This window comes from Carya illinoinensis, chromosome 13, assembly GCF_018687715.1.
Source record: "Carya illinoinensis cultivar Pawnee chromosome 13, C.illinoinensisPawnee_v1, whole genome shotgun sequence".
NCBI lineage: Eukaryota > Viridiplantae > Streptophyta > Magnoliopsida > Fagales > Juglandaceae > Carya > Carya illinoinensis.
This window is the reverse complement of record NC_056764.1, coordinates 24,186,422-24,207,461: the sequence shown is the minus strand read 5'-3', so window position 1 is coordinate 24,207,461 and position 21,040 is coordinate 24,186,422. Positions and strand designations below refer to the sequence as shown.

General features: G+C 36.4%; 1 protein-coding gene across 1 annotated transcript; it reads right to left on the bottom strand.

The window, feature by feature from the left end:
• Positions 1-13,463: 13,463 nt before the first annotated feature.
• On the bottom strand, positions 13,464-15,753 carry LOC122291058 (aluminum-activated malate transporter 8-like). Its single transcript, XM_043098709.1, has 6 exons — positions 15,468-15,753; positions 15,182-15,322; positions 14,806-15,078; positions 14,551-14,663; positions 14,249-14,398; positions 13,464-14,066 (listed from the first exon to the last, which is right to left on the bottom strand). Exons 1-6 carry the CDS (start codon positions 15,751-15,753, stop codon positions 13,713-13,715), a joined length of 1,317 nt encoding a protein of 438 aa, XP_042954643.1. The 3' UTR covers positions 13,464-13,712.
• Between the last annotated feature and the right edge of the window lie 5,287 nt (positions 15,754-21,040).

The window sequence follows — 21,040 nt, the reverse complement described above, 5'->3', positions numbered from 1 at the left end:
TCAAAAGCCAACCACCACCTAGATCTCATCAATCACATTTAAAGACATATGTTATCGTCCCACCCAAATATTTCAATCTGATAATATCACGTATAATACCATAATTGTCAATATTATCTGTTCCATGATTCCCCTCAACCAACACATCATAGTTTTGAGTCTTTCTACTATGTTCATGGTCTAGAGTATGGAATCTATAACCTCGAACAATGCATGTAGTGTATCGAAGTACTCTATTTCAAGGACCATGGGCCAATGCATACAATTCGGAAGAAACTGATCTGGAATCACGAGCACGTTGTTCCAAAATCTATCAATTAAAATAGTATATACTTATTAAAAGTAACCCAAAGTTAAAAGTTTCAAAATCTAACATATATATAATTTTTGTTCATACACGTTGTTCAAACCATCCGAGAAATTCTTCCTCGTGTCTTGCCTTTATATTCTCTACACCTTCCGTCCTAAGTTTGTCCATGTGCCCATTGTATATAAATGCAAATAAATATAATTGAGCACAAAAGTTATAGTTAAACTTTTTTAACTAGAAATGGTTGGAGGAATGCAACGACATACCTGAGATAGTCATTAATCTCTTGACAATTATTTAGCACGTACCAACTTTACCCAACTCTCCATCAATTAAATTGTAACCCATTTGTGCAGCCAATGATTGTACATTCTGAGAAAACACTGATAGCTCACGAGGAGCTGGAGCAGCAAGATCAACATTTCATTCTTGACGATTAAATCGTGTCTCAACACCACGAAGATATAGAGAGCAAAATGTATACATTCATCGTGCATATAGGCCTCTGCTATTGAACCCCCAGCTCTAGTTTTACTCCTAATAGTGTGCTTCAGTCGACCCAAATATCTTTCAACTGGATACATCCAACGAAACTGCATTGGTCCACCCAATAGTACCTCCTGGGGTAAATGTATTGCTAAATGGACCATGACACCAAAAAATGATGGTGGAAAGATCTGCTTGAATTTACATAGTATAGTAGCAATGTCTTCTTCCATCTTCCGCAACATAGCTCAATTTACTACCCGAGTGCACAAATTCTTAAAAAACATTCATAGTTCGGATATAGCGACATGTACATTAGATGTCAGCTTCCCATGAATTCCCACTGGTAATAACTTCTACAAAAATACGTGATAGTCATGACTTTTCAATCCACTAATTTTCCAATCATTAGGGCTCACACATCTACCGATATTTGAAGCATACACATCTAGCAACTTCACACCTTGACCAATATTTGAAGCATACACATCTGGCAACTTCACACCTTGCAACCATTTGCAAAAGTCCATCCTCTCCTCCCTCGTCATCATAAAACATGCATGCAGCATGACCATCTTGTTGCCAGATCTTTCCTCGCCTTGATCGTGTCCTTCGTCTTTTTGTTAATGCTCATCAATGTACCCAGTATATTATCATAGATATTCTTCTCTATGTGTATTCCATCCAAACTATGTCACAACATGTAGGACGACCAATACAACAAGTAAAAAAAAATACTACACTTTGTCCAATTCAATTATGGTATGCCTCGTTTTATCTTGTTCTTTTCCTGACCTTTGCCAAAATTGTTTGCTCTAATATATTCCAGTTGTTCCACTATCTCTTCCCGAGACAACTAATTTGGTACAATTCTTTCCTCTACGCTCCTATCAAATTTAGCGCATTCTATTCTCCATGCATGATTTGCGGGTAGATAACGTCGATGACCCAAGAAACAGAGCTTCTGAGAATATTTTAACCACTCACTAGCAGTTTCTTTATTACACGTCGAACACGCCAACTTCCCTTTAGTACTCCAACCAAAAAGATTTCCCTATGCCAGAAGGTCATTTATCGTCCACATTACCACATCGTGCATTTGAAAAGATGTCGACGTGGATGCATCATAAGTTTTTTGCCTTTTTCCCATAACTCTTTCAGCTTTTCAATCAACGGCTACATGTATACTTTAATGTCATTCCTAGGTGATCTCAGGCTAGGGATAAGTAAAGTTAACAAAAAGTTAGGCGCCTTCATGCACCTCCATGATGGAAGATTGTATGGAATCAGCACTATTGGCTAAGTGCTATAACTTATACTCATATTCCCAAAAGGGTTGAATCCATCGGTTGTGAGTCTCAGGCGCACGTTCCGAGCTTCCATCTCAAACTCTGGGTATTGATCATCGAAAGATTGCCATGCAAGTGAGTCAGTTGGGTGCCTCTTATATGCGTCATCCTTAACTATTTTCTCCTCGTGCCACCTCAAATTGTGAGTTGTTTTCTTATTCATATATGGTCTTTGCAACCTAGGTCTCAAGGAAAAATATCACAACACCTTAACATTTTTCTTACCCTTCCACCTCGACTCTCTGCATACAGGACATGCTTGTTTATCCTCATTCTCCTTCCAAAACAAAATACAATCATTCTTGCATGCATGTATAGACTTGTACTCCAACCCTAATCCCTTTCTCAGTTGTTTCACTTCATAAAAATTCTTTGGCAATGTAGAACCTTTAGGAAGCACCTCATTAAATAAGTCCAATACCATGTTTATTGCTTTCGTCAACATCACACACAATGACTTAATGTGAAACAACCACACAATAAACGACATTTTGGAATATTTTGTATACCTTGGATAAAGCTCACGCTTTGTATCTTCCCATATTGCAGTGAAATTTTCAAAATTAGTCCCTCAACTACTTGAGGCATTGTCATCAACCTCATCCATAAACATTCTAACTCCAATGTCACCCAACATCTTCTCCATCTCATCCCACTCATAATCATCATCCACATGCCATAAATAATTCGGATGACTAAACAATGCATCCACTGATTGTACATACGACTGACCATGCAGTACCCATTGGGTATACCCCAGATCGATACCTTTCACAAATATATGATTTTCAACTTCATCCAACCCTATTGCACACAAATTTTTACACCCTCAATATGGACACTTAATGTAACCGTAACTATTAGCAGAGGCCCTTGCAAAATCAATGAAGATTCTTACTCCACCTGCATAGGGTACATAATCCTTTCCAAGTCTATCACCTAGACACATCCAATTTTTGCCATTTCTAAAAAAGTTGTCTATTAGTAACAATGTGCAGAGAAAATTCACATGCATGTCATGCTCCAATTCAAACTGCTCTTTCGATAAGATAGTTGGTCTTATCCCATTCGAAATTATATTATTCATATTGCACATATTTCATCACTCTACTGCTTTCCATGTCAGTAGAAATTTTGATAGCACCTCCCCAAAGTTCACCAAGTATATATGTTCACATAGAGCGATTGTGACCCTTCAAACAGTATACCCGAAGAACAGTAGAGGAAGACACCAAAACTTCATACCAAATGTGTTCAGTAGGAGTAACAAGAATGTAGAATACAAATAATATAGTCACAAACTGTCCACACTGGACAATTCAGGAATTAGTGTACACCTAAATGTACACTAATTTCCAAATAGGTCTAAGGTTATTCATTCAATGTCACACAATATTTTACAAAAAACACTACAAACAATATTTCCATGTTATTTGAATTAACAATGTCAAACAAATACAATAATGTTATATTGTTAAACTAGAGCTTAGATGGAAGAATATGCTCATAAGCTACTTATTTTGTAGAGAAACGATTGAGAATGATCTTGAATAAATGTCTAAATTTATGTCCAACTACTTAACTGTCACAAGGCTGGGAGACTTTAACAGTCAAGTAACTAATAGACATTCCTTCAAGATAATTCTCAATCATTCTCTCCAAGACAGGAAGCTTGTGAGCATATTTACAACATCCCTCTCTAGTGTAACATATAACACAACTATTTGTTTGACATTGTTATTATATAATAAATTCAAACGTTTTAATTATCACATTCGGATGTTTCATTTTACGTTCAAATGTTAGGTTCATACATGTTCGGACATTTACGTTAACGTCCGAACATTAATCAAACTATGTTAGAACGTATTGTCTATTTAAGCCAAAAATTGAAACAGGAAATGTCATTTTCATGATGTTTCCCGTTTCTCTCCACCATCAACGTAGCCATTAAACACTTGTTGCCGCCGTCAAACTCCGCCACAACCATCACAAAAAGGTAGGCATCCCTATTTTGTCATTTTATATGTTTTTTGTTTTTTTTTAGATTTAGATGAAAAAATGAGAATATTTAACAAATTTAGGCGGCCGAAATTTCAACTCCATTTTCTTGCCACCACAGGTTGCCATTGGCCAAATAGCCATCGTCGTAGAAAGGTTTCTTGAAGTGTATACATCATTTCTATGGTGGCATTCGGCCATTTAGACCAAAATGTAATGATTTTCGAGCTTAGCCATTCTCTGTCATAACGTTTGGATGTTTCAACCAGAACGTTCAAACGTACGATAGTTCAAATGCAAAGCCATTTGAATTCCACGTTCGGATGTACATTTTAGTACATTCAACTGTTACTTTTATTAGTAGTTACGTTCAAAAGTTTAATATAAACATTTGGATGTTGTACTTCCCACTTTTACTCGTCATTTTGCCTTTTACGTTCGAATGTGTATATTTTATGCTTGCACGTAAATCTTGACGTTCGACCATCCAAACTTATACGTTCGAACGTGTAAGGAATAATGTTTGAACACATAGAATAAAAATTTTTAGCCGTTATGCAATTAACTTTTGAACGTGTATGATATACATTCAAACGAATAGTAATTATGTTTCAACATTAAACACATACATCCCAACATTTTAACTTAACGTTCAAACGTGTGTCCAATTATGTTTGAATGTTAACGCAGAGCAATTTAAAATTAATACTACTCTGCTGCTAATAATTTTGTTTCCTTTTCTATTTTTAGGATATGACTCATCCTTTGCATACCAGGAAACGAGGAGGGAAGTAGCCATTGAGGACATTGCTCGGATTGGGGCTCGTACTGTTATGGTAGAGCGAGAAGTCCTAATTAATCAGTTTGACAAGCTCAGATGGGAGCAGACAAGCCTTAGAGATGTCTTTCTCAGTAGAGGCTAGGGAAATATCTACACATTGAAGGAGAAGGTATATCCCTTAATGGTTTGGGAGTTCTATATAGGGATGTGGTCCATGCCTTAGGACGCATCCCCTCACACCGTGACTGTACACAGTGTGTCATTTGAGATTTCACTGGATGTCATTGCCAACCATCTCGAGATTCGTCGACACATCATCATCTAACTCTCAGACTGGTGATGCAGCTGTGGTTCACACATCTACATTTACATCTACACACGGCACACTCGAGGCAGGTGAAGGCACTTCTACTGGCCCAGTTGAGCCATCATCAGCTGGAGATGTAGACCGGTCAGAGGCTGAGGATTTCTACATCCTCACTAGGAGAGACCACATGCTGATCCAGAGGAAGAACGCCTTCAACCAAATACATATGCTACATTTCTTCCGCATGTTGTAACTTATTGTTGCAACAAACATGGATCTTGTAGCACATAAGACCACATTTAGTCGGACTCCAGCACAATTTTTTATTCGAGTGGGACATGGAGATCCCCTCAATTTGCCACTGCACACCTTTGAAAGGATCCGTTATGAGGCAAGCATTGTCTCCATGGACAATCTCCCACACGGTATCATCATCAGCCAGCTATTACTTGATTGGAGGGTGCCAGTCCAGCCCAGTGAGCGGGTCACAAAGTAGATGAGCCCCCTCGACATGACCACGCAATGACATAGTATTGGACAGGTGAGGGAGCATCCTCGACATCATCCACCCCTTATAGCGGATCTAGTTCCTCCAATGCAGCCCAGGCCCAGTGTGTGGACTACTAGCCAGCAGCCAACAAGTACATATGCAGGAGATGTGCGGCCTAGTTAGATGGATGCAGTGATCTCACAGTTGACTACACATATTGATCGACAGATCGTGGCTGTACAAAAGTCTATCATCCAGATAGCCTATCGCGTAGATATCCTCAATGACAAGGTTGAATCCTTGACTAAAGAGATACAGAGTACGAATTTCGTGAACAAAACGTTCATCTGAGTGTTGTTTATGAAATTCTATCATATTTTTTATTTTACTTTTAATATATGTAAGGAATAATATTATTTAATATATTTATTATTTTTTAATTTCAATTTTCAATCTTCTTTAATATTAGATTTTCCAACTATAATACTAAATCACTGCACTTCAAATACATATAAACATAAATACATTGTTCTATATGTATATATAAATATATATTTATACATAATTATATTTTACAAATTGTGTATATATAAATATATATTACAATTTTTAGACTAGTTCACAAATTATGAACTTTAAAAACCACATAATTTTTAAATTAGAGTCATATTTAACTTAAAGTTACAACTAACATTCGAACGTTAATTACTATTGTTCGAACGTTGGCGCCAAAGCATTTCACGTTTGCACGTCAGTAGCCTTAATGTTTGAACGTAAATGTAACATTCGAAAGTAATTTTCATCTCCGTTTGAATGTAAAAAAAGAAACAAAACCTCATCTGTCTTTAGTGACGGTTTCCAACAACCATCACAGAAAATATATTTTAGTGACAGTTTGGGGATTGTCACAATTTTCCAACCGTCATTAAAAACCAAATATGTTGTATTGTTTAATTTTACTAACTTTAGAATGGTCAAGAGCTCCAATTTGATTTTTTTCCCTTGTCAGTAATTAGTGTCATGATAAAGCTTTCAATCTTTCATTATCACCTTCACTTAAACATTTATTCCTTCTCGGTAAGTAATGTCTTCATAAAGCTTTCAGTCTTTCATATAATAAAGCATTAAAATCATAGCAATATACAATTTCTATCATAACTAAAAAGTCTAATTTAGATTTCTCTACCTTTTTTATTAATTGGCACCGGGAGTCCAAAACAGCATCCTGACTCATCACGAAGGTGCACAAGCCTTCGGCAAGAAGATTCCCGCAAGTCCACAATGGGTAATTCAAGGAAAAAATTCGATGGTCCCTAGAAATTGTTCTCACCCAAGGATATTTGAACCTTAAACCTAGGGAGGCATACTCCTAAACCTAACGCCTTTACCCCTTTGGGCCAAGCTCTAGGAGTTATTTAGATATCTCTACTTACTAAGTTACCGAGTGTCCTTGGCTTTTTATTGAGTTATTTGAATTCCTCGGTTTCTGTGTGGCCAATGCATCTATGCATGTACAAACTATTTATGTAAAGTATAAATATTTGGAAATATGCTTTTTTTTTTTTTTTTATACATTTAGGGAGGAGGGTTTCGAACCCAAGACCTCAATTTTGGAGGCTTGGGGGTTATGCCATCAAGCCACAGGCCTTTGGCAGCCTGATGGTGAAAATATGCTTTTAATCTAATAAATTCTATAAATTCTAGTTTACCCTTAATTCTCTATTTAGTTATGGCTTCTCGATACAATCTATGGGATTTCGATACCTCACAAGTATCAACAGTATGGTGGTTCATTGATCAAACCTTTGTTCTCCAAAATAATTTGACATGTACTAAATCTTGGGATAGAATTTGAATATAGATTAGTTGTAAACTATTAATATTAGCTGCTGAAGAATTTATTGAATCTTTCTAACTAGTAACCAACTTGAGCTTTGATTTATGGCTCAAACTTGATCTGAGAATACGTCTGTGACTACCATCGTTTAAGTCCCTTTTGTTCAATTTTTAGTCGTTAGAATATTACTATCATCGCATCTAGATAAAAATGAAGTTTTTAAATATTATTCACTCCTAAAGTTTGTGCACATAAAAATAAAAATAAAAAAAGTGCCAGAATACCTTTACTAATGGGTTACAATCCCGCTAGGGGCAATGCCACCATGCGTGGCCTTTTTGGGTCCAGGGCCACCAGTTATTTCAGATTTGACCAACCACCATACTCCCAAGGTGGCACGTGTCTCTCACATGCCATCATAGTTGTTGTGTTTATAATTTTTTTTCCTCCATGGTTGAAAATGCAAATCTAAATCTTTCCAAGATGTAATCCGTTATTTTTTCATGTATTTTTAATTTCTATACTGTCTTTTATTTTAGAACAATAAAATCCAAAAGAACTCATTGTCTCTTGGATTTTGTCCATAAAGTATGTCCTCTGCTTCATTTTGGACAGAGTATGGGGTTTGTTAATTCTGTCTTGGACAGAGTTGTGCTGTCTTTCAGACTATGAGTCTGTAGAGGTTTACAATAAGGACTAGACCATATCAGTCACAGTTCTGTATTGGGGAGTTATTAATATTGTAGTTGGCTTGTAATGTATATTTCAGGTCTAGTTTGTAATATCCATTATTAATGAATGTAATATGCTTTTATCAAAAAGAAAAGTAGGGCTTGCTCAATGGTAAAGCCATTTAGGCTGTGGCTTACGGCCCCAACCCTATGTAAGGTCCCAAGAATAAAAGTGAGGTACTTTTTTTATTTTCTTGAAAAAATAAAAAACCATTTTATTAAATAAAATTTTTAATAATTTTTATATTTTTCAATGTGTTTAAGGCCCCATTTATAATACCAAATTTAATATTTAATACAATGCATTATTTCTATTTTTAAATAAAGTTTTTAAGATTTTGCTAAATCGAGGCATAAAATTTACATTGAGGTCTCATTTTAAGTTGTTGCATTGAATATAAATTCAAAAAACATTTATTTAAAGATTTTAAATAAGATATTATTTTATTAAAAATTTTATATTTTATTGTATTATAACTAAGAATAACTCAAATTTTATCATAGCCCACAATTTATATCCAGCCGGCTCAAGGTCTAAGGTCTCATTTGAATACACAGTTCAGATGAGATTATATGATATATTTTGAATAGAAATGAAATTGTTGAGTTAAAATGAGATGAAATAGTTAGTAAAAAAATATATATTTAGATAGTGAGATGAGATAGTTTTAATTTTTGAGATTTGAAAAAGATGTAGGTCCCACTATTTTAATTTTCAATCAAATTATGCATTGTTTATGTATTGTTTACATGCACTATAAACTGTCAGATTTTATATACTATTTACTATTCACATATTATTTATTATTGTTTATTTAAGTGGATGTTTATAATATTTAGATATAAAATATAATGATGTATAGGTCTTGTATGGTCTGAAAAAGGTAGGAGTCTTCTGAGAATTTTATATTAATTCATGATTCGGTCGAAAAGGCCGACTGTCAAATCTCAGACTGCTGGGATATTGTCGTTAAAAGATGTCAGCAACCTGGAGATGGGAGGGCACATACTGTGTGCGAAGTTTGCCAGTGACAATGAGTTCCCGAAGGAAATGATAATCTAATTCAACATGCTTGGCCCGCTTGTGGGAAACGGGATTGGAGCTAAAAAAGATAGCACTTTTGTTGTCACATAAGAGCAGGGGCTGCTGTGGACTGGGGACCTTGAGGTCATGCAAAAGATGCGAAAGCCAAAGAAGTTCAGCAGCAGTCATGGCAAGAGCACGATACTCAAATTCACAACTGGAGCATGAGACAGTAGGTTGCTTCTTGGCACTCCAAGAAACTAGATTGTTACCAAGATAAATAAAGTAGCCGAATGTGGAACGGCGAGTATCGGGACAGCCAGCCCAGTCAGCGTCCGAATAAGCCACTAGTGCACTAGGAACAGTGGATGGACGAAAGGTAAGGCCAAAGTGGAGTGTTCCCTTAACATAGCGAAGAATATGCTTGACAGCAAGAAAATGATCTGCAATAGGGGCATGCAAAAATTGACTGACAGAATTTACAGCATGGGCAATATCTGGATGCGTAATGGTCAAGTACTGAAGGGTGCCAACAAGAGATTGATAGAGTAGGATCAGTGAAAGGAGAACCATCAGCAGTCAGGTGTTGGGAAACAACCATGGGGGTGTGGACAGGTTTGCTATCGAGCAATTGAGCACGAGTAAGAATATCTCGAGCATATTTTAACTGACTGATAAAGAGACCATCAGGAGTGGGTGAAGCTTCAAGACCAAGAAAGTAACTGAGAGAGCCCAAATCCTTGGTAGCAAACTTAGAATGAAGCTTGCAAGTAAAGCTATCAAGAAGAGATGGGTTGTTGCCAGTAACAATAATGTCATCAACATAAAGAAGCTAATAAATAAGGTTAGACTGCTGATGAAAGAAAAAAAGAGACGTGTCAGCACGGCTGCAAGAAAAACCAAGTGTGAGAAGAAATGAGCTGAAATGTTGAAACCAGGCGCAAGGAGCTTGCTTTAAACCATAGAGGGCATTCTTTAATAGACAGACATGAGTGGGAAAGCAAGGATCAATATACCCAGGAGGTTGTTCCATATGAACATGTTCAGTAAGAGTGCCATTGAGGAAAGCAGTCTTGACATCAAGTTGCTGAAGAGGCCATTTATTTGTGACAGCAAGAGAAAGCACAACACGGACGGTAGTAGCTCTGACAACCGGACTGACAGTGTCAGTGTAGTCGAGACCAGGAACTTGGGTATAACCTTTGGCAACAAGACGAGCCTTGAGATGCTCGACGGATCCATTTGGCAAATATTTAGTGCGCAACACCCATTTAGAGCCCACGATGTTTGTGTTGGCAGGGCGAGGAACCAAAATCCAAGTGCCATTTTGTTGTAAAGCTCGAACTTCCTCATCCATGGCAGCAAGCCAAGCAGGATTCTTAGCAGCAAATTTGAATCCTTTCGGCTCAGTGAATGCAAGAAGAGCAGAAAGAAGTCCAAATGAGCTCAAAACACCAAGATTTGCTGGATGACAAGTCTTGAAACTACCAGCTTTGGCTCATGTGATCATAGGATGAGAGCCCAAAGAAGAAGAGGAATCAGCAGCAGGTTCAATAGAGGGTGGATCAGAAGCCGAGGGTGGCAAAGAGGAACCTACAAGAGAAGTACCATTCTGCACAGACTCATCCACAAGGTCAGAACAAATATCACATGGAGAGGAGCTGGATCAAGGAATGTGCGGTGAAGGAGGGGTAGGGGGGATGGATCAATATGGTAAAGATATGGTTCCAAGAAATTTAAAATATGAAGAGAGGAAAGAGGTTGGGCCTGGGAGCTAGGGACAGCAGGAAAGTGAGTTTCATCAAATTGAGCGTGGCGGGTGATCTATATCCTAGTGGTGGTGGGATCAAGACAACGAAACCCTTTATGAGAGGGACTATAACCGAAGAAAATGCAAGGAATGTTGCGGGGAGAAAGTTTTTTAGGCATATAATCACGCAAGCAAGGATAAACACGACAACTAAAAGGATGAAACTTGTCATAATGTGGAGAGTAGCCGTATAGAAGTTCAAAGGGTGACTTACCTCAAAGAAGTGGAGTGGGCAACCGGTTGATGATATAAGCTGTAGTGCTGAAAGCGTCAACCAAGAAACGAGGAGAAAGATGGGAGTGGAAGAGAAGGGCCAAGCTAGTCTCAATCACATGACAATGTTTTCTCTCAGCATGACCATTTTGAGGAGGTGTATAAGGGCAAGAGAGTTGATGATGGATGCCAGAAGTATGTAAGTGAGCTTTGAAGCAAGTGCTAGTAAATTCGGCACCTCCATCGCTTTGAAAAACCTTGATACGAGCGGAATGTTGGTTTTCCACAAATTTTTTAAATTGAAGAAAAATATCAAAGAAATCAGATTTAAATTTCAAAGAATAAAGCCAAGTGAATCGGAAATAATCATCAATAAAAATGACATAGTAAAGAAAACCCGAATTGGATTTGACGGGGTAAGGACCCCAACGATCACAATGAATAAGATCTAACACATGAGATGACCTATGTTCATTGCGGGAATAAGGCAATCGATGATTTTTCGCAAGTTGACAGGTACTACATAGTGATGGAGAAGGCAATAAAGACGAAAGAGAAAGATGTCTTTTTTTATTTAAAAAAGAAATAACAGAATGATTTACATGACCTAGGCGAGCATGCCATAAATCATATGAAGCACGTAGAGATTTATTTTTAAGGACAGAAATAAAGGTAGAGTTGCCGCGCTCCAACACATATAGCCCTACATCCCTTTTACCTATTGCCACCACCCTTACTGTTTGACGATTCTAGACAGTAAAAAGATTATTAGTAAATGTAACGGAGAGAGGAAAATCATATGTTAATTTACTAATTGAAAGAAGACTTTTAGTGAGACGAGGGACAACCAAGACATCTAATAAGTGAATATTTGGAACAGGAGAAAGAGTACCAGTGTGGGTAATGGGTAGAGAGGCATCGTTTCCTATGATCACAGAGTCTTTACCCGTGTAATTTTTGGACTGATCCAAAATAGATGGATCGGTGGTCATATGGGCCGAAGCCCCAGTGTCCAAAAACCAGTCAGTAGCCTCGGGTCCAGCAATAGAACAGGACGTGTTGAAAGCTTCGGCAAGGTGAGTAGCAGAATCAGTCCAAGCGTACCGTTGGTTGCACCGGTCAGCATAATAGCCCTCTGTGCGACATATTTGGCAGCTAGGTGGTCGACGACCCTAACCAGAGTGGGTTCATCCTCGGTTGGAAGAGTTGTTGCCGTGGGAATGAGAACGACCTTGCTGGTTGCTACAGGAGGCAGAGTGAGTTCCATGGGTGCGGCCACGATTAGTGGCTGTGAATGCCGCAGGGGTGGAGTCAGAAGACTCAAGGGAGCGCTGGAACAACTCAAAACTTTCTACTTTAGAAACTAAATCTGCAAAACAGGGGAGAGGGGTGAGAGCCATCTAAGCAGTAGAAAAACTTGAAAAATCGGTGCCGAGTCCATGAAGGAACCTGTGCACTTTGTCAGTGTCCTCGACGGGTCTGCCAATGGCATGAAGTTGGTCGCAGATTGTTTTGAAGGTACGGGCATACTTAGCAACATGTTTGGTGCCGCGTTTCATCAGCTGCAAGTCATCTTTGAGTCTCAGTTCACAGGCTTGCGAATGATGGTTGAACATATTCTCCAACGCGAGCCAAACATCACGGGTAGTGGAAAGACCAACAACGGTAGCAATGGCTTCCTCGGTGAGAGAGGAGAGCAGGAGACAGAGAAGCCGTTGATCGGCTTCTTTCCACGCCAAATATTTGGTGCTAAGTGTGGTAGAGGTTGCTGGTTCAAAACGAGGTGGTGGAACCAGAGTTCCATCAACGTAGCCTAGTAGGTCTTGACTCTCAAGGAGAGGGAGAAGTTGGTTTTTCCAGAGAAGATAATTGGAGGAAGAAAGCTTGATGGTGATCATATGGATTAGAGTGTTGAAAGGAAGAAGATGAGAAGAGGATTCGGAAGCCATGGAGAAGAAGGGATTGGGGTTGCTAAACCGGACGGGCTCGTGATACCATGAGAATATTTGCTAAAACCACCACACGTAAAAGGGTGGTGAGAGTTTTCTATTGATAATCATTTATAGAATATGGGAAATCAAATAAGATTAAATAGATTACAAAAGAAATGGAAAGTAGCAGTAAATGGATACAAAATAATAGCCTATAGTCAAGGGTCAGATATGATACATATGGTAAATCGTAATGGAAGGCTAAGTATCCTCAACACTTACAACATTTGATGCCCTGTTCACAACCTACTACGTACGACTACTGTCCCCTCCTTTGATACATGTAAAAAGTGAGCTTATATACTATCGATCATGAGACGACGTTAACAAGAAACGGATGCACTCACTCCAACATGGGAAATTTCGCTATCTATGAAGTAAATTATACGTCGTTGTTCGGTGAAACTCTGTCGTCCATCCTCTCGAATCGTGCACGAGAGGCTAATTCCTTAAAAGACACCACGATTTTCTCAGTGCATGGCACAATGTCGATTAGAACTAATCCGACTGCAGCAGTTGGTATAATCTCTCGGAGATTGGCATTTTCCCAGAGGGAATTGCTGAGCATGGAATTGAGTTTCTCGGCTGCAATTTTTGATTTTGCAATATGGCCATCAACTGTTGTTGACCGCCTCATTTTTTTGATCGCTGATGCTAATTCTTTCAGTGCTTTGCCAGATTCTGAACAAATCTGTATGCATGGCACTTGAATTTCTTTTCGGAACTCGGTGGGTGTCTGTAAGGATGGCAAAAGATAGGTCACTGAAGGAATTTAGACTCGAAATAGAATAGAAGAGGAAAAAAGGTCTGATATAAATGCAAGAGTCTCGGTCATTTGTAGAAAACTCTTATTTACGTAATAACTTTGGCTGTCAAAGATGGAACTATCTGTTTAGGAAATGGGTATTTCTGACTTACTGCTTGGATCTCAAAGCACTTGAGGTAGCGTTTGAGGTCTTCAAGTTTGTAGGCACACTGCCGAGTCAAGGTTCCAACTTTAAGGTAACGATTCCAAGGATGACGGAACCCAAAACGATAGTGCCAAAGTTCCCATCTCGCTAAATTTGCCTGAAAATCCAAAAATAACAATGATACAAACTCAGAAAGATTGAATCATTTGGTGGAAATTAATTCAAGTAACACCTGCTTTCCTTTTTGTTTTTCTTTGCTGGAGAAATATTTAAGAACATTAGGTTGACAACGTTGTACCCCACACGTACCATAGTTTCTTCCTTGTCTTCAAAACTCAGAACGCTTTTATACCCGTGAAGAAATGATTTGTCATCCGTGGAATGCCCTTCCTCTGACAATCTGAAGTATTCCCTACCAAATCCTGTAACTTTGAATAGGTCAAGAATTGAGGCTAACAATAAAACAAGGTACGAGGCCTATTCATAGCACGAAGAAAACAAAAAATTAGAACTATTATATATTTGACATGCATGTAAAGTTTTGGTTGTGGCTTGGAAGAATACCTTCTAAGAAATTCCCAAGCTTTTCCAAATTGTTAGCTATTTGGTTCTGCAGAGTCTCTCCAATCCAAACAGGGCATACACAGATGCATACAATTATAGCAATAAAGCTACAAATGATGATTGTGTATAGCCTCTCGTAGGCCATCTCTAGAACCTCATCATCTTGGTAACTCGATACAGATACCAAGCAGAAAGTCAATATGAATATCATCAGTCCATAGTCGTATCTTGCCTTCAGTGCAGGAAAGAATCGCATAAATGTTACCGTTGCAGCTGCATGCACATCACATGTCTCAACCATGAAATTAACCAGTTTGGATGATTGTGAAGGAAATATTAATAATAATTTTAACACGACAATGGACTATTTATTTACATATTATAAAGGCTAAGATTCCAAGTACTATGGGTTGTCCCGTCCCATCGAAGAGAGTTGCCACCTGATCAACTCCGACAGCAAGCGCACCAGCGGACAACGTTGCCAGCATCCTGTTTAGGCCTTTTCCCAATGTTGCTCCTATAAATGATGGGAAAGAAGAGTTCAGCATCAGAATTTCATGCTTCCAATTCAGAATTTTTTCTGCAATAATTAGTTTCTCTTAGTTTTTAAATTCATATAAATGCGACAAGAATTCTGGTAGATATATAACTCTCATGCTTACCAACTGAAAACTCGAAGACTAGAACGACGGTTAAAACCGCCCATATTCCATCTTCACCAAAACGGTCGAAGAGCTGCCGGACATAATAGAACAAGGAAACCAACGTGATAGCCACTCCTACTTTGAGCGAATGGACTATTCTTCGAGGATCATCTTGTCCAAGTTTCTTCATCTTATTTGCAAACTCGACTGCCATAGCCCATAACTTTACAGCCAAGGCCTTGAGCCATTCCCATGCACGAGTGAAAGGTCCAACATTTTCAAAATTTGCAGAAGCAATATCCATTGCTCTGGGTTGAAAGGAAAGATTACAGAAGTGGAGAGATAATATAATACAAGAAGATCCCTAGAGTAAGGCAAATGTTTTATTGAAAGCCAAACCCAGAACTCTCTAGTAAATATGTAGAAACCTTGTTCGGAACAATACTGCATATGACAGTTTTCATAAACTGTCCAAGTGATTGAACGAGAGAGAGAGAGAGAGGTTGGGAGGTGAACCTAGAGCTGGCAGGTGGTTCTGACTGCTTTTGGGGAGGAAGGGAGCTCTCCAATTTATAAGTGAGAAACACTGTTTGTGACTATACAACATGTCACAAATTTCATGTACATGACAGCCCAAAAAAAAACAAAGGAGGGTGGAGGTCATGAATCAGGTGGCTGTTGATTCTGACTGAGCCATTTTGTTTGAAATAGGTCCAACCAATGACATGATCAAGCATTCTAACTATTAGTTTCTTTGGATTTCCAAATGTGAAGGTTATTTGTGTATTCCAGGAATATGCTATCAATTAAATACAAATATGTGAACTGTGTTTTAGAAAGAGTAGAAAGAGTCAATTCTGATTTAGATAGTAAAGTCCTCATATTTCATCACATTCCATTTCAATTTCAAATTTTTAATTTTTTTTATCTAATTATTATCTAATCATTACAACTTTTCCAAACTTCTAAACAAAATACAAAAAACAATTTAACTTTTTTAAATTTCAAAATAAAAAATTATATTAAAAAATTATATTTTAATAATATTACTTTTTCTCTCTCCATTCTTAAAATTTCATAAAATATATTAATTCAAATATTTTATTTTTATATATTTATAAATTAATTTATTATCATTAATAAATTATCTTATCTCATGTCAAAATTTAAACGAATCCTAGGCTGTCTTGCCCAGCATCATCGGCTGGTACATTTGTGAGGGTAACAATTGGTTTCTAAAAGTCAGACGTTTAAATAGTGTTTGGGTGTGAAAACCTGCAATAAAAACATACAGCCAATCCATGACTTCCATGCATGCGTCGACCTAGCCTAGTACACAACGTTCCTTTGAAGAAAAAAGGAAAAAACAAAAAGGGTTGATTAAACCCGACGCTAGGGTTTAGATCATGAAATGGACACAAAACTTATACTGTATGAGACTTAGAAAAAAACAAAAAGGAAGTACTACTCGTTGCTCGTTAAGCAGTTGAAACGTCTATCCAATGTAAAACCTTCCAAATAATCCTGAGATTATTGATTCCAACAATCTGTCACATCTGTCTCGTCTCTTTCTCCCGAGGTACTTGATGACTCTGTTCTATTCTTCCACATTTGACGGTTCCAATTGACTTTTGCAACTTCACACATCACAATTTCTGTCCTGTTTTAGGGGTCGAATGTTGAACTTTGCGACCACCATCTCGTCCATTAGAATCTAATTATTCTAATTCCTGTTTTTGTTTCTATTCTTTATTTTTTTGTAGTTTTTTTTTTTTGTATAATTTTCTCTTCAGTACTTAAATATTAATTAACCTTCTAGTACTGTAAGACTATCAACCATATAATATTGAGATCAAAGCACAAGTGATAGTGAAATATATGAGAATGATTACTAAGACATGAATATTTAAGAACTATAAATTTTGTAGCATTAAAATTCTGAGTGGACGTTATAAAAAAAATAAAAATAAAAATCCTAATTGACCATAAACAGAATATTAAGACATATCCAGCAGATACAGATTATTGCTTTCCAGATCAATGGACAATGGGCATTCTTTGTTGAAATATTTGGACGATAACTACTTCTGGGCAGTAAGAAATTATGGATGTTAACTCATCATGATTTTAAGTCGGACGTATGAATTAAAGTATGACTCCACTTTTATGTTCATGTACCATTGACATCGATTTGTGTATTCCTTTCAAACCAAAACGCATGGTCTAAAAACTGGCGTTGTCATAATGACAGGGAAAAATAATTTGTACAATCTCAAAGTCCGGAAACTGTGTGCAGTACTCATTTTGAAAAAAAAATTAAATAAATTTAGATCTATATGAAAATCTAATTCTTTTAATAATGGGGTTCACTATTTTTCAATTCAAAGTATGCAGGATTTGAATACTTTATGACTATATATAACATTAGTCATATAGTAAAAATATTCTCTATTTGTCTAAATCCCTAAGTTACCATACGTCGTGCTAGGCATATTCCATTTTGAAAAACACAAGTAAATGTCAAGTCCAACATGTAATTATGCAAGTGAAGATGAAGATTCTACATATGATGACATCAAGTCACTACAATAAAATTGAGATTTAGTGACGCTTTAAAATTTGTGACAGTCCCCTAACTGTCACAAAAAATCAATTTTTGTGATGGTTTATACAAATTGTTGCCCAGATGACTAACACAAGAGGAAGGGTGATAGGTTTCTATCTCCACCTGAAGGAGGTTGAATAGTGAATTTGGAAATCCTCAAGGGGTAGCTTGAAGCGAGGACGTAGACAGTGGGGCCGAACCTCGTGAACATATTGAGTTTGCTTCTCTCTTACCCTTACTCTTTATATTTATTGTTAATTTATATTTGTTTATATTTTATATTATATATTTGATTTATAATTGTTATTTTTTTAATACAACTCAATTCACCCCCCCTCTTGTGTTAGTCATCTGGGCAACAATTGGTATTAGAACTAAGAGCTCTATTATAAGATTAACTATCTTTTGAGTTAAGATCTTATGGCTAACATTGCAGTTTCATTTGGTGAAGGTCAATCTAGCAGTCGGCCTCCACTCTTTTGTGGAGATAATTACTCATTCTGGAAAGTTAGAATGAGAATATTTCTTCAAGCTCAAGGTAGAGAAATCTGAAAATGTATTGTAAATGGACCTTATATTCCAACAAAAGTGGTTGATGGAGTAAAGGTCAAAAAGGAAGAAGAAGAGTTTGATCGTGAAGACGATAGACTTTATACTTTAAATTTAACTGCTATGAATTTATTATATAATGCTCTTAATGGAAATGAATTTAATAGAATAATGAATTGCGCTACGGCAAAAGAAATTTGGGATAACTTGGAAGTTACTTATGAAGGAACTTCGCAAGTCCAGGAATCAAAAATTTATATTCTTACTCATGAATATGAAATGTTTAAGATGAATGATGATGAATCTATTTCTAGTATGCACACTCGTTTTACTAATATCATAAACAGCTTGATAGCTCTTGGCAAAGTTTATTCCAAGGTGGAGATAGTAAGAAAAATTTTCAACTCTTTACCAAAACGTTGGGAATCAAAAGTTACAGCAATTCTTGAAGCTAGAGACCTCAAGAAGCTCGAAGTCAATGAACTCATCGGGTCACTTATCACCCATGAGTACACATTGAAAAAAGGAGAAGAAGAAGGAAAGCCAAAGAGGAGCTTAGCACTTAAAGCTGTTCCTCATGAAAGTGAAAGTGATGAAGATGAGGAAAATGACGATAAAGATGAAAAAGTTGCGATGATAACAAGAAGAATTCAGAGGTTCTTGAAGAAAAATAGAACTCCTCCAAGGAAATCCTTCAAAAAGTTTTCCAATAAAGATTCAGGTAAAAATGACACTTTAATTTATTATAAATGCAATAAACCTGGTCATATCAAGCCAGATTGTCCTCTGCTAAAGAAAGATCGAAATAAGGGCAAGAAATCAATAAAAGCTATATGGGATGATGATTCAAGTAGCTCAGATAGTGAAGCAAGCAATGAAGAATCAGCAAATCTTTGTCTTATGGCTAAAGATGACATTGAGGTAACAAATCTTGATAATATTGAAAATCCTTCATATGAAGAATTGCAAAATATTTTAGAAGAGGTTTATGAGGAATTTGAAAAATTGGGTATCAAATATACTGCTTTGAAAAAGAAAAATTTTTCTTTAACAAATGAAATTGAAATTTTAAGAAAAGAAAGCATCATTTTAAAAGATGAAAATCTTGAATTGAATAAGAAGAAAATCGATTTAGAAAATATTGTTGAAAACTTTACGAATGGAAAAAGAAATTTTGAAAAACTTCTTGGTAGTCAAAGATGTGTTTTTGACAAGGCAGGTTTGGGATATATGCCAAAACAAAAATACAAACCTTATAAAAATTTCTTTGATAATCATTCTGCATCAAAGACTAATATTCAAAATTCTTTTCATAAAAGTAATTTTGTCAAAAAAGGATATTATTATAATCATTCAAGTTTTTCATATATGTCACATGCTATTTGCAATTTTTGTAATAGAAATGGTCATAATTATCATACTTGTCCTATTAGAAGAAATCATACAATGACTATTAGTGTCATATGGGTACCTAAAAATCTTGTTTCTTCTAATACTAATAAATAAAGGATCCAAAGAACTTGGGTATCAAGAAAAATTATTTTAATTGTTTTTATAGGTATGCATGAAGTCTTCCACAAGTAAAAACAAATGGTTTTTAGATAGTGGATGTTCAAGACACATGACGGGAGACAAGACTAAGTTCTTTGATCTTAGATCTAAAGAAGAAGGACACGTGACATTTGGAGACAACTCGAAAGGGAAAATCGTGGGAATATGTAAAATTGGTAATGAATCTTCTCTCATAATTGAAGATGTTCTACTTGTTGAAGGTTTAAAACATAATCTTTTGAGCATAAGTCAATTATGTGATAAAGGATTTACAGTTACTTTCAAAATGGATAAATGCATTATCTTGAATGATCATGATTGTAATATTTATTTTATTGCTTTTAGAAACAATAATGTTTATACAATCGATTTTGAAGAAATTACCTCACAAGATGCTATTTGCTTTTCAGCTCAAAATGAAACTAGTTGGCTATGGCATAGAAGATTAGGTCATGCCAATATGGAACTTATTTCCAAACTTTCAAAAAATGATCTTGTGAGAGGTTTACCAAAAACAAATTTTTTTAAAGATAAAATTTGTGATGCATGTCAATTTGGTAAACAAACAAAAACTTTTTTTAAAACTAAGAAACATATTTCTACTACTAGACCATTGCAACTGATACACATGGATCTTTTTGGATCAAATAGAGTTGCAAGTCTAAGAGGAAAATATTATGCATTTGTTATTGTTGATGATTTCTCTAGATATACTTGGGTCATCTTTCTTGCTCATAAAGATGAGGCACATAATGCATTTACCAAGTTATGCAAGAGAATTCAAAATGAAAAGGGTTATACTATTTCAAGTATCCAAAGTGATAGGGGAAAAGAGTTGTTAATAAAAATATTGAAACATTTTGTGATGAAAACGATTTTGTGCATA